A 14471-nucleotide genomic window follows, 5' to 3' on the forward strand; every position below is an offset into this window, starting at 1 on the left:
ATGCCTCTGCCAGTGAACACGTGTCTCAGTGACAAAGAGAGCTAGATTTACCGTGTGGAAAAATCACCCACAGAAAAACTGGAAGCATCTCTACAAGGTGTAGCCTAGGTCTGAGATAACAAGGAATCACAGAAGGAACAGAATAAAAAAAAAAAAAGGAACAGATAAAAATTATATTTCTGGGAAATAATTTATGAGATCAGACTCCTTATGGAATAAGTCTGCCAAGGAAAGTGAAAATAAAAACCAAAACTAAGATTTGAAATTTGAGAAGAGGAGGGTTAGAGTAATTGAAAAAGAGATTTTTTTTTTTTTTAGTAGTGTAGAAAATATGAATTTAGTTTGAATGTGAGGTGATCACTGTTACCTGGTCACTCTAATGGAAATATCCAATGGACAACTTGAAAACACAGTCTTAGAATTTTGGAAATAGATCCAGATTAGAGGTTCAGTCTTGGGAGTCATTTACAAATTGACCACCACTTCTCCTGTTCTCTGTAGAATAGCAACTGAAGCCATTTCTGGAATATTCCCTGGACCTGCTGAACCAGAATCTACACTTTATGAGTTGCATGCATCAAGTTGGAGAAGCACTGTTCCACACAGAGGTGAAAGTTAATGACAAGACACAAATGAGAAAAGAGGGTACTGTAGATGAGAGACCCAAGAGTAGGACTGTGTTCCACATTTGGGAGGTAGGATAAGCAAAGAAGAGGAGGAATGTTTAGAGGGGCAAAAACCACAGAAAAATGGCAAAGGAAGAAAGTTCAAGAATAGGGATGGCCAACAATTCCATAGAGTGGAAAACTCTACTGGATTTAGAGATTAACTGATCATTGGTAACCACCAAGAGACATTCCAGTGGAATAGTAGGAAGGGGTTGGAAAGTGACCATGTGGTTAGAGTAGAAATCAAGAACCCAGGAGCAGAAAACTCTGAGAAGATTGGGAATTCAGAGAAGAGATTGGAAAGTAGTGTGGAAGATAATAACAGGCTGTGGTTTGGGGTCAGGGCATCTTGAACATGTTAGCAAGTAGGCAGCCAGGCACTGATGGCAGTGGGAGATCACTGGGGAAGGATGGGATCACCAGCATCACCTGAAGTCAGAGATGTGTTCCTTGGAAAGAAGAGAAGAGAGGGAGAGGTAAAGATAGATTGGGGATGAAGAAAGAGTGAAACAATGGTGCAGAGTTTAGAGCTCCTCAGTACTTGGAAGCCAGAAAACATTGCATGAATAAAGGAAAGAGTGAGGGGGGTGTAGCCAGGATACTGTTGCCAGAATTCAGGGCAAGAAGAGAAATGTACAGATTGGAATCAGTGTGGAGATGGAGACACAGAAAATACAGATACGTTTTCAAGTTATTTCACACTTCAAAAGAGTTGGGTAAGACACTAGCTTAAAAAAAAAAATACTAAGTTCATTAGGTCATCTGTCCTCACCTCTCTATTCATCATCTCCTGTGCTATCAAACCATGGCAACATCTATCAATTAGAATCAGACAGATAAATTCTTTCATGGAAGGTTCAATAGAACCAAGTGACATTAAAGGAAAGGCTTAATGGTAGAAGAAGAAATTACATCCATGAAACAAGACTCAAAGACTTATCAGGAAAGTGGAATAACCATTAAAATCAGGTTACATAGATTTTCCAAAGGAAATCAATATAGCTTGAGGCCTTCATAAGCTGTAGGAGACAAAAATAGAAAATAAAGTTCTGAGTTAGAAAAAATGGCACAATTATGTGTAAGTTCTACAATTATGGAACTTCAGAAAGTAATAAAGAGATAAATGAGGTGCTATTTCAAGAGAAAAAGCATGAGTTTAATTTTGTCATGTTGAGTTTGAATTAATGGGGACACAGGGTGAAAGTGTTGACAATTTCTCTATCTATTCAATCAGCACATACTCCCTTGGGGCCCGCTATGTGCCAGATGCTGTCTTGGGGACTGGGGTGATAATGGTGAGCAAGATACACATGGTCCCTGTCCTCACTGAGCTTAAAATTCACACGACAGGATAAGTGGGCAACAAGGTATTAGGCTCAATCCAGTAAGAATCCAGACATAAAAAATATCTACTTCCTAAGCATTTGTGGGTGAAAAAAATAAAAGGCAAGAGCCTGATCTTGAGTGGCCAAAAAAAGAGCTCTCATTCTACAGTAAGAGCAAATAAAAACAATGTGAGTGTTAGAAAATGTGAAAATTATTTCTAAATGAATTATAAAGCTTTAATAAGTTGGGAAAGGAGTGAGAACTAAAGCAATCTTGAAAGCTTTAACCGGGAGGCAGAGCAAGATGGCGGCTGAGTAACAGCTTCCTTGCATCTGGGCACCGTGAGTCCGGGGAGATAGGACTCCAGGCATCTCTGGCTGGTGGGATCTGCCTATCATCACCCCTGTGAGGATACAGGGAGTCAGCAAGAGACTTCTAGACCCCAAGAGGAGGACTAAAACAGTGGAAAAACGGCAAGTGGTCACGTGTGTTCAATCCGTCTAAACCCGCCCGCAACTGTAAGTTCAGTAGCAGCGAGATTGAAAACTGGAAAGGCCTTACCTGTGAACTGTTTTGGTGTCTTTGGACTTGGCACTCAGTTGAACTGCTTTGGGGAGAGAATGAGTGGGAGTGCAGAGAACTTTGGCCGTTGTCTAGGGCCCCAGTCTGAACCACTGAGCCAGACGGAGCTAATAGTGTTTGGCTGTGGGTCACAGGAATCCATTGTGAGCGATCTGCCCCAGCAAGCTCCGCCCCCAGGGTCGCAGAGCTAGAATCTGGTGGGTGCTGGTAACCCAGCCACCGAGTAGCCTAAGGGTGGGGTCTGAGCCGCCTTGCAGCCCTAACCCTCAGGGGCAGAATGAGACCAGTTTTGGCACACTGGGCAAGTGCATAGCCACTTCAGCAGTGATTCCAGCAACAAGCACATTCCTGGGAAAGCTTCTGCTCAGCAAGTTTACAAGTTCAAAGTGCCTTTTAAGTGGGCTGAAGAGAGATTTAGGGTGTCTACCTGCTGGGGTTTGAGAAATCAGCAGCCACCAGTCGTATCAGAACTGTGATTAACATCTAATACCTCAGAAGACCACGTGTTGCCCAGAAAATATTCAATAACATATACATACTGCTTTGTTTTTGGTTGGTTTTTTTTGTTTGTTTATTTTGATGTTGTTGATGTTGTTTTCTTTTTTAATTTCAACCTTTTCCATACAGATCCTTTTTCTTTCTCAATTTTTCTAGTTTAATTATAATTTCCCATTGCTGCCTTTTTCAATAACTAGAACTTCATTTTTGCTAGTATTTCTACCGCTATTATTTGGTTTTTCCAGCCAATTTTATCCCGTAAAGTTTTCTGTTTGCTTGCATTGGTTTGATTTATAGCATTTTTGTCTTTCCTCTCTACTTGGTGGAGGTGGGGTACTGTGTCTGATCAGGTTAGCAAAGAGCTCCTGGCCTCAAGGGAACCACCCAACTGGGCACCCCCAGAAGGTGGTTTTTTTTTTTAAGGTTGTATCAAAGTACCCTACTGTACACCTATATTGCTCTGTCTCCCTCCTTCTCTGCCTCTCTTCTTTTTGTCAATATTCCTTTTACCCACCCCCTCTCCTTTCTCTATTTTTCTTTTTTTTTTCTTATCACTCGGTCCTCCTTTCTTTCATCCCTTTTTTGCCCTTCAACCTTCTCACCCTTCTGGTCCTGTAACCCTTAGTCCACAGGCACAAGAACTTAAAAAGCAAGAGGAAGTGAAAGGAAAATTAGGGCAAGGAAACAGATAAAAGAAATCACTCATGAGGAAGAATCAGCAGAAAACTCCAGGCAACATGAAGAACCAGCCCAGAACAACCCCGCAAAGGGACCATGAAGTAGCTACTGCAGAGGATTCCACCTATAAAGAAATGTTAGGAATGACAGAAAGGGAATTTAGAATACACATGTTGAAAACAATGAAAGAAATGATGGAAACAATGAAGGAAACTGCTAATAAAGTGGAAAATAACCAAAAGGAAATTCAAAAAAAGAATCAAATAAGAGATGAACGATATGAAGAATATAAAAAGGATATAGCAGAGCTGAAGGATCTGAAGGAGTCAATCAGGGAACTTAAAGATGCAATGGAAAGTATCAGCAACAGGTTAGACCATGCAGAACAAAGAATTTCAGAGGTAGAAGACAAAGTTCTTGAGATAACTCAGATAGTAAAAGAGGCAGAAAAGAAGAGAGAGAAAGCAGAACGTTCACTGTCAGAATTATGGGACTTTATGAAGCGTTCCAAAATACGAGTTATAGGAATCCCAGAAGGGGAAGAAGAATGCCCCAGAGGAATGGAAGCCATACTAGAGAATATTATAAAAGAAAATTTCCCAAATATCACCAAAGGTTCTGACACACTGCTTTCAGAGGGCTATCGGACCCCAGGTCGCCTCAACTCTAACCGAGCTTCTCCAAGACACATTGTGATGAACCTGTCCAAAGTCAAGACAAAAGAAAAGATTCTGCAAGCTGCCAGGAGTAAGCGCCAGTTGACCTACAGGGGCAAATCCATCAGAGTGACCACAGACTTCTCTAATGAAACTTTCCAAGCAAGAAGACAACGGTCATCTACCTTTAATATACTTAAACAGAACAATTTCCAACACAGAATTCTGTACCCTGCTAAGCTAAGCTTCAAAATTGACGGAGAAATCAAATCATTTATGGATATACAAACATTGAGGAAATTCGCAACAACAAGACCAGCTCTACAGGAAATACTTCAACCTGTTCTGCACACTGACCACCACAATGGATCAGCAGCAAAGTAAGAACTCAGAAATTAAAGGACAGAACTTAACCTCCACACTGATGCAAAAGATAAAACTAAGCAATGGACTCTCACAAAATAAGATGAATAGAATACTACCACACTTATCAATTATCTCAATAAATGTTAATGGCTTGAATTCCCCACTAAAGAGACATAGATTGGTTGACTGGATTAAAAAACACAAGCCATCCATTTGCTGTCTGCAAGAAACACACCTGGCTTCAAAAGACAAATTAAAGCTCCGAGTCAAGGGTTGGAAGACAATTTTTCAGACAAATGGAATTCAGAAGAAAAGAGAAGTTGCAATCTTATTTTCAGATACATGTGGATTTAAAGCAACTAAAGTCAAAAAAGACAAAGATGGTCACTTTATATTGGTCAAGGGAAAAATACAACAAGAAGACATTTCAATTCTAAATATCTATGCACCCAATTTAAATGCTCCCTGATTCTTGAAACAGACCTTCCTCAGTCTGAGCAATATGATATCTGATAATACCATAATGACAGGTGACTTTAATACACCTCTTACAGAGCTGGACAGATCCTCTAAACAGAAATTAAACAAAGATATAAAAGATTTAAATGAGACCCTAGAACAACTGTGCTTGATAGACGCATATAGAACACTCCATCCCAAAGATAAAGAATATACATTCTTCTCATCACCCCATGGAACAGTCTCCAAAATTGATCATATCCTGGGACACAAAACAAATATCAACAGAATCAAAAGAATTGAAATTTTACCTTGTATCTTCTCAGACCATAAGGCACTAAAGGTGGAACTCAAATCTAACAAAAACGCTTGACCCCCACCCAAAGGCATGGAAATTAAAGAATCTTCTGTTGAATAACAGATGGGTGCAGGAAGAAATAAACAAGGAAATCATTAACTTCCTTGAGCATAACAACAATGAAGACACAAGCTACCAAAACCTGTGGGATACTGCAAAAGCAGTTTTGAGAGGAAAATTCATCGTTTTAGATGCCTACATTCGAAAAACAGAAAGAGAGCACATCAACAATCTCACAAGAGATCTTATGGAATTGGAAAAAGAAGAACAATCTAAGCCTAAACTCAGTAGAAGAAAAGAAATATCCAAAATCAAATCAGAGATCAATGAAATTGAAAACAAAAGAATCATTCAGAAAATTAATGAAACAAGGAGTTGGTTTTTTGAAAAAAATAAATAAAATAGATAAACCATTAGCCAGAGTAACGAGGAATAGAAAAGTAAAATCTCTAGTAACCTCAATCAGAAATGATAAAGGGGAAATAACAACTGATCCCACAGAGATACAAGAGATCATCTCTGAATACTACCAGAAACTCTATGCCCAGAAATTTGACAATGTGAAAGAAATGGATCAATATTTGGAATCACACCCTCTCCCTAGACTCAGCCAGGAAGAAATAGAGCTCCTGAACAGACCAATTTCAAGTACTGAGATCAAAGAAACAATAAAAAATCTTCCAACCAAAAAATGCCCTGGTCCAGATGGCTTCACTCCAGAATTCTATCAAACCTTCAAGGAAGAGCTTATTCCTGTACTGCAGAATTTATTCCAAAAAATTGAGGAAGAAGGAATCTTCCCCAACACATTCTATGAAGCAAACATCACCCTGATACCAAAACCAGGAAAAGACCCAAACAAAAAGGAGAATTTCAGACCAATCTCACTCATGAACATAGACGCAAAAATTCTCAACAAAATCCTAGCCAATAGATTACAGCTTATCATCAAAAAAGTCATTCATCATGATCAAGTAGGCTTCATCCCAGGGATGCAAGGCTGGTTTAACGTACGCAAGTCTATAAACGTTATCCACCATATTAACAGAGGCAAAAATAAAGATCACATGATCCTCTCAATAGATGCAGAAAAAGCATTTGATAAAATCCAGCATCCTTTTCTAATTAGAACACTGAAGAGTATAGGCATAGGTGGCACATTTCTAAAACTGATTCAAGCTATCTATGACAAACCCACAGCCAATATTTTACTGAATGGAGTAAAACTGAAAACTTTTCCTCTTAGAACTGGAACCAGACAAGGTTGTCCTCTGTCACCTTTACCGTTCAACGTAGTGCTGGAAGTTCTAGCCAATACAATTAGGCAAGACAAGGAAATAAAGGGAATCCAAATGGGAGCAGAGGAGGTCAAACTCTCCCTCTTTGCTGACGACATGATCTTATACTTAGAGAACCCCAAAGACTCAACCACAAGACTCCTAGAAGTCATCAAAAAATACAGTAATGTTTCAGATTATAAAATCAATGTCCACAAGTCAGTAGCCTTTGTGTACACCAATAACAGTCAAGATGAGAAGCTAATTAAGGACACAACTCCCTTCACCATAGTCTCAAAGAAAATGAAATACCTAGGAATATACCTAACGAATGAGGTGAAGGACATCTATAAAGAAAACTGTGAAATCCTCAGAAAGGAAATAGCAGAGGATATTAACAAATGGAAGAACATACCATGCTCATGGATGGGAAGAATCAACATTGTTAAAATGTCTATACTTCCCAAAGCAATCTACCTATTCAATGCCATTCCTATCAAAATACCAACATCGTACTTTCAAGATTTGGAAAAAATGATTCTGCGTTTTGTATGGAACCGGAAAAAACCCCGTATAGCTAAGGCAGTTCTCTGTAACAAAAATAAAGCTGGGGGCATCAGCATACCAGATTTTAGTCTGTACTACAAAGCCATAGTGCTCAAGACAGCATGGTACTGGCACAAAAACAGAGACATAGACACTTGGGATCGAATTGAAAACCAAGAAATGAAACTAACATTTTACAACCACCTAATCTTTGATAAACCAAACAAGAACATACCTTGGGGGAAAGACTCCCTATTCAATAAATGGTGTTGGGAGAACTGGATGTCTACATGTAAAAGACTGAAACTGGACCCACACCTTTCCCCACTCACAAAAATTGATTCAAGATGGATAAAGGACTTAAATTTAAGGCATGAAACAATAAAAATCCTCCAAGAAAGCATAGGAAAAACACTGGAAGATATTGGCTTGGGGAAAGACTTCATGAAGAAGACTGCCATGGCAATTTCAACAACAAAAATAAACAAATGGGACTTCATTAAACTGAAAAGCTTCTGTACAGCTAAGGAGACAATAACCAAAGCAAAGAGACAACCTACACAATGGGAAAGGATATTTGCATATTTTCAATCAGACAAAAGCTTGATTGATAACTAGGATCTATAGAGAACTCAAATTAATCCACATGAAAAAAGCCAACAATCCCACATACCAATGGGCAAGAGACATGAATAGAACCTTCTCTAAAGATGACAGACGAATGGCTAACAAACACATGAAAAAATGTTCATCATCTCTATATATTAGAGAAATGCAAATCAAAACAACCCTGAGATATCATCTAACCCCAGTGAGAATGGCCCACATCACAAAATCTCAAAACTGCAGATGCTGGCGTGGATGTGCAGAGAAGGGAACACTTTTACACTGCTGGTGGGACTGCAAACTAGTACAACCTTTCTGGAAGGAAGTATGGAGAAACCTCAAAGCACTCAAGCTAGACCTCCCATTGGATCCTGCAATCCCATTACTGGGCATCTACCCAGAAGGAAAGAAATCCTTTTATCATAAGGACACTTGTACTAGACTGTTTATTGCAGCTCAATTTACAATCGCCAAAGTGTGGAAACAGCCTAAATGCCCACCAGCCCAGGAATGGATTAACAAGCTGTGGTATATGTATACCATGGAATACTATTCAGCCATTAAAAATAATGGGACTTTACATCCTTTGTATTAACCTGGATGGAAGTGGAAGACATTATTCTTAGTAAAGCATCACAAGAATGGAGAAGCATGAATCCTATGTACTCAATTTTGATATGAGGACAATTAATGACAATTAAGGTCATGGGGGGAGGAAAGCAGAAAGAGGGACGGAGGGAGTGGGGGTGGGGCCTTGGTGTGTGTCACACTTTATGGGGGCAAGACATGATTGCAAGAGGGACTTTACCTAACAACTGCAATCAGTGTAACCTGGCTGATTATACCCTCAAATCCCCAACAATAATAAAAAAAAAAAGTTAAAAAAAAAAAAAAGAAAGCTTTAACCAACTGGAAACTTGGAAAGGAAATATAAGCCATTAATTGTGAAATAAATTTTGGTTTAAAACATGTTTTACTCTTCATTAGGGACAATTTGAAGCTTTCTTTCAAATTGAGGATCTATTGAAGACAAATGTGTGTGTACACTCTTCTATTCAAAGCCTGTTAAGAATAAAAATGATAAATGAGGCACATCTGCTCTCCTATATGAACTCAGAAAAGATGTAAAAACATGGTAGGGCCATGAAGACCCTTTGAAATAGGAATAGAAACACATCACAAAGGAAAAAGTGACATTGCATTAATACTTCAGAGCTTAAAGCAAAACACAAAGCTAGAGTTTTCTCACTGGAAAGTTATTATCTAAGGGCTTTGATACAGAAAATCCAATGTCCTGGAGTAAAGAAAAAGCTTCACTATTATTTGCATAAGATAAGTGAGGCTCTACAAACATATGCAAAATGATTCTTTTTTTTAAACTTCAGAGACTGTATAGAGGGTGTCAAATATCAATGGATTAAAATGACACCAGATGGTATTTCTGTAGTGACAAGAGCATCCAGATCCCACAGGTTTTGTAAGAAGATATTCCTGAAGGAATATTTCAGCTGTATTAATCCTCCAGTTTTTAAATAGTAATCATTCCCTGTAGCTATGGTTGCTTTTCTGTTCTACTGGATTCAACTTTTCAAAAATAATCTGCATAAACATACGAAGATAGATTTCTCCAAGTCTGTTTTTAATTTATTCATTTGCAGTTTGGGTAGATTTATCTGGGTGCTTATAATGTGTACAGTATTTTCAAAGCTTTTAAATAAAGACTACTGTTTTTTTCCTCAAATATTGCAAAGACTTTAAATGTCAACTCTTTATTAACTGTGCTAACTAGGAAGAAAGAAGACGTGGGTAAATGAAATACACAAGTACTCCAAATGCTTCTTTTTAGTCATTACTGTTTAATTCTTCCCTTTAAGTCTGAACAGTTCCCTACTTCAGTTAAGAATACCTTGATTCTCCCACTCAGCTCAGGTTTGAAAGTATACAAGCATCTTGCACCGATCTGTCATTACTGTGTCTTTCAAAGCACTGTTCCAAATGGAATTAATGATTTCAAATATTGTGATTTGACACACATGACTCATGACTCCATCTATTTGATAAGAAGGACAGAGCCTCGATGTGTGTGCTAGAGGGCTATGGTGAGATCTGGTATGATCTGAATAGTTTGGACCTTACAGTCAGCTGCTTGGGTTAAAATCCTAGGTCCAGCCAGGCAGAGTGGCTCACACCTATAATCCCAGCACTCTGGGAGGCTGAGGCAGGAGGATTGCTTGAGCTCAGGAGTTCAAGATCAGGCTGAGCAAGAAGGACACCCTGTCTCTACAAGAATAGAAAAATTAGCCCGGTGAGGTGGGTTATGCCAGTAGTCCCAGCTACTCAGTAGGCTGAGCCAAAGAGGATTGCTTGAGCCCAGGAGTTGGATGCTGCTGTGAGCTATTATGCCATAGCACTCTAGCCTGGGCAACAGAGTGAGGGGGGATGCTGGCTAAAAAAAATTAAAATAAAAAAAAATACTAAGTTCATTAGGTCATCTGTCCTCACTTCTCTATTCATCATCTCCTGTGCTATCAAACTATGGCAACATCCACTCTGTTTCCCCGAAAATAAGACAGTGTCTTATTTTAAGGTGTGCTCCCAAAGATGCGCTAGGTCTTATTTTCAGGGGACGTCTTATCTTTCCTGTAAGTTGGTCTTATTTTCGGAGGATGTCTTATTTTGGGGGAAACAGGATATCAGTTAGAATCAGTCAGATAAATTCTTTAATGGAAAGTTCAATAGAACCAAGTGACAGTAAAGGAAAGGCTTGAGGGCAGGGGAGAAACTTACATCCCTGAAATGAGCAGACTCAAAGACTTATCAGGAAAGTGAAATAACCATTAAAAGCAGGTTATATTTTGCTGTAAGACTACCAAATTAATTTCCTTCTTTTCTTCCACTCTTAAGAGAATTTGTTTTTTAACGGAAAAGAAAAGCAATCCCTAAATGTTTATTTTCTCAGCATTGGCACCCTGGACTAACCCATTAGAAACTGGAATCTTCATAAGAAAGCATGTTCCTTCAAGAGTCCATTTTCCAAACAAAACAAGTTATGGGTTTAGTGGTGGGTCAAATAAGGAATATTTCAGATTCTTTGTAACATTTCAAAATTATTTTTCCAAAAATTGAGTTTTGGAAATATCTTCTACATGCCTTTTTCAAAGTATTATCCCTTGAGAAACATGGACATATGAAGGAAAATTTGATTTTTTTCCTTTTTGGTCTAGATTTTCTAATCAAAGTCATATGAAAGGTACTTTTGGAAACATATAAACACTTTTAAAGGCCCTTCTTTTTAGTTCAATTTAGACAAAAATAAACAAAAAATATATACCTGGCCAAAAAAATACATGAAAAATTGCTCAGTGTCCTTAGTACAAGAGAAATACATATTAAAACTAATGAATTGCTACTACATAAGAACAGGGAAAATAAAAAATGCTGGTTAGGATGTAGAACAAACAAAACTCCCACTGTGTGTGGGAATGGAGATGAAAGTTTGGACAAAAAATAATTACATGTACATCATTCTGTAACCCCTTTCCCCCTAATTCCACTTCTAGGTATTTATCTAAGAGAAATCAAAGTACATGTATACAGAATCTTACACAAAAATGTTTAGAACGTCTGTATTCACAGAAATCAAAATTTAACACAATTCAAGTGTCCATCAGGAGGAGAATAAATAAACAGAAAATTTTGCATAATGGAAAACTACTCAAGAATAAAAAGGGAATGAGCTATTGATATGCAATTTCATGAATGAATCTCAAAAGCATGCTGAATAAAAGAGACAGAAAAAAAAATCCACGAAGCCCATACTATATGACTCCATGTATATGGAATTTAAGAGTAGGCAAGTTGATAATAGACACCAAAACAGTGGTTGCTTCTGAAGGAAAGTACTTTTCAGGTGATAAAAATGTTCTATTTCTTGATGCGTATAGGCTGCCTGGTTGCGTGCATTGTCATAACTCAAACTGTACCCTAAGATCCATGCATTTTACTGTGTTTAAATTAGACCTCAATAAAATTTTATTAAAAAATAAATAAAACTTATAAACTTTAAAAATCACTTTGAACATGTTTAAAATAAACTGTAAAAATAAAACATCTTGATTGAAGCCCGAAAATTTTGAATGCTTGTCCAGGTGAAAATTTCTGAATTTTGAAGCCAATGTAGTAATATTTTCATAAGTAAATACCTTTTATAACCAATTTAGAATTACGGGTCAGCATTTAACAGAGTGCCTAGAACACAGATGGTGTGAAATACATGTACTGAATGAACAGATAGATAAATGGCAGCAATTTTCTTAAAAATTAGACTTTTTCTCTATTTGTTCTGTCACAGAAGATGGTAGCTTCGTCTTTAACCCTGTGCTTTTTCTCTATCCCACGCTTTCCCTGTGAGTATCTCCAGTTTTCTAAGACATGATTCCCAAACTTCAGTGGGCAGCAGAATCACCTTCCGGCTTGTTAAAATGCAACCCAGTGGCTCCAGCCTTCTCTTCAGTTAAGTCTAGAGGAGGACCTGAGAATTTGCCCAACTGGGCTTGGGGGTTCAAACCTGTAGGCTCAGCTCCCTGGAAAGCCAAGGCAGGAAAGATGGAAGGGTTAAGCCCGGGAGTTTGAGGCTGCAGTGAGCTATGATCTTGCCATTGCATTCAAGCCTGGGTGACAAAGTGAGACCCTGTCTCTTAAAAAAAAAAAAAAAAAAGAATTTTCATTTTGGAAGAGTTTCCAAGTGATGGTGATGCAGCTTGGTTTAGAAACTATACTTTGGGAAGTGCTTTTTTAAGCACTTCTTCAATTGTCAAAGCAAAGATTCACTCTTTTCATCTTTCCAACTTTTAACAGTCTTTCTGAGCGTGGGCCCCTCTGAGCTTTTATTATACTTATCATTGATATTGCCAACTTGCTATTTAACTCCTTCACACTTATAGTTTATTATTTGGGTAAGAAATACTCATTTTTGTCTTCCCTTCAGGTGGATAGTAACTTTCTTAAGGGCAGGGCCCCCAACTTACATACCTTGTTCTCCTCACACCTAGAACAGACTGCACAGCAAACAAGTGATAAGTAAAGGCTAATGGTCCTGATATTTACACATTCTTCTCAGGCATGTACAGATAGATATTATACTATTAAAAGCAAGCACTAATTTTCAGATGAAAACCAAAGTTTTCCATTATGGTGGGTTACCTGTCATTGGGACAGTGACTTGGCAAAGTCCAGTCATGGTGAGGGTTGATGAGGAAACCCCAGGACAGGAAGACCGAGCTTGGTGACAGGGTGCCAACCACCAGCTGGAGAGGTTTGCGAGAACGGGTTTTACCTATGGAGGTAGCATACAGGTTAATCTGGAAACATTTAGTAGATTATCATGATTTGGGTAAAATACAGATGACTTGGCAAGATGATGAAAAGGGTGAAAACATCAAGTTCTTCTTTCCATAATGTCGACAATGTTACTCATTTTTGCTCATGAATTTAACCATGAATCAAATAAGATGTCTTTTTTAAGATTTATGTATATATATGTGTGTGTGTATGTATATGTGTTCATATAAATATAAAATATACATAATTCATTTATAATTATATTACGATTATAATATAATTGATATTTGTAATATAAATAATATACAACTATACCTAGCTTTTACTTTGTTGAGGGTTGTGGAAGGTTATGGAGGTCTTGGCTATAATCAGTGAAATAAATATACAGATACATATCTATATGTACGTATGTACAGGAGATGTCCAGAAAGTATTCAGCAATGTTATATGAAAAATAGAGGCATAGACAGCAGATTACTTTCCAGACAGTCCTCATTGTATATGTACGCACATTATTCACTTCATTTCTTTTACAAATAAATTACAAGCATTATTTTTTCCGCCAACAACCATGAATTAATGTGAAACATCATCTAAGAGGAAAAAGAAACCTGTCACCTAGATAGTAGGTTATAGTCTTTCTTTTCAACCTATTTGGAAATGCAATATATCTTGTGATACTAATGTAACAGCATATGTTTTGCAATGAGTACTTATATGGAAAAGGCACACACATTTGAACAGTGCTTGAAGAAGACGCACATTTGTTCAGATGGAACCAATTGGATTCGGGTGATGCCAAAAGTTATGCACATGAACCACTGTAAATTCTTTTTACCTACACAAGAACAGAGATTTGCATTTTCAAAACTATAAAAATGGGAGGACAGTGAAAAAAAAGAAAGGAAGACTCTCAACCATGGAAACCAATACTGACTTGTTTAAAAAAAAAAAATCAATGTAAATAAAATAAAAATTCTATCGAAAGCCTAATAAAACTACATAGAACCTAAAACTTACATGCTTTGTATTTCCACTGAATTCCCTTCTTTATTTCATTGGACTATTTATGTCACATTTGCCACAGGAAGAATTTGTGCTAACTTAATGT

The 14471-nt window shown here is 37.7% G+C and overlaps 1 protein-coding gene across 7 annotated transcripts in view; it reads right to left on the reverse strand.

Annotated features, from left to right (window-relative positions):
- ABI3BP (ABI family member 3 binding protein) overlaps positions 1-14471 on the reverse strand; it is a 258235-nt gene that overhangs the window by 155176 nt on the left and 88588 nt on the right. For all 7 annotated transcript variants that reach the window (XM_053565779.1, XM_053565785.1, XM_053565783.1 and 4 more), the window contains exon 4: positions 13223-13355. In XM_053565779.1, coding sequence (XP_053421754.1) covers positions 13223-13355 — 133 coding nt within the window. The remainder of the gene's footprint in view (positions 1-13222; positions 13356-14471) is intronic.

Source organism: Nycticebus coucang, chromosome 16 (genome assembly GCF_027406575.1).
Source record: "Nycticebus coucang isolate mNycCou1 chromosome 16, mNycCou1.pri, whole genome shotgun sequence".
Taxonomy (NCBI): Eukaryota; Metazoa; Chordata; class Mammalia; order Primates; family Lorisidae; genus Nycticebus; species Nycticebus coucang.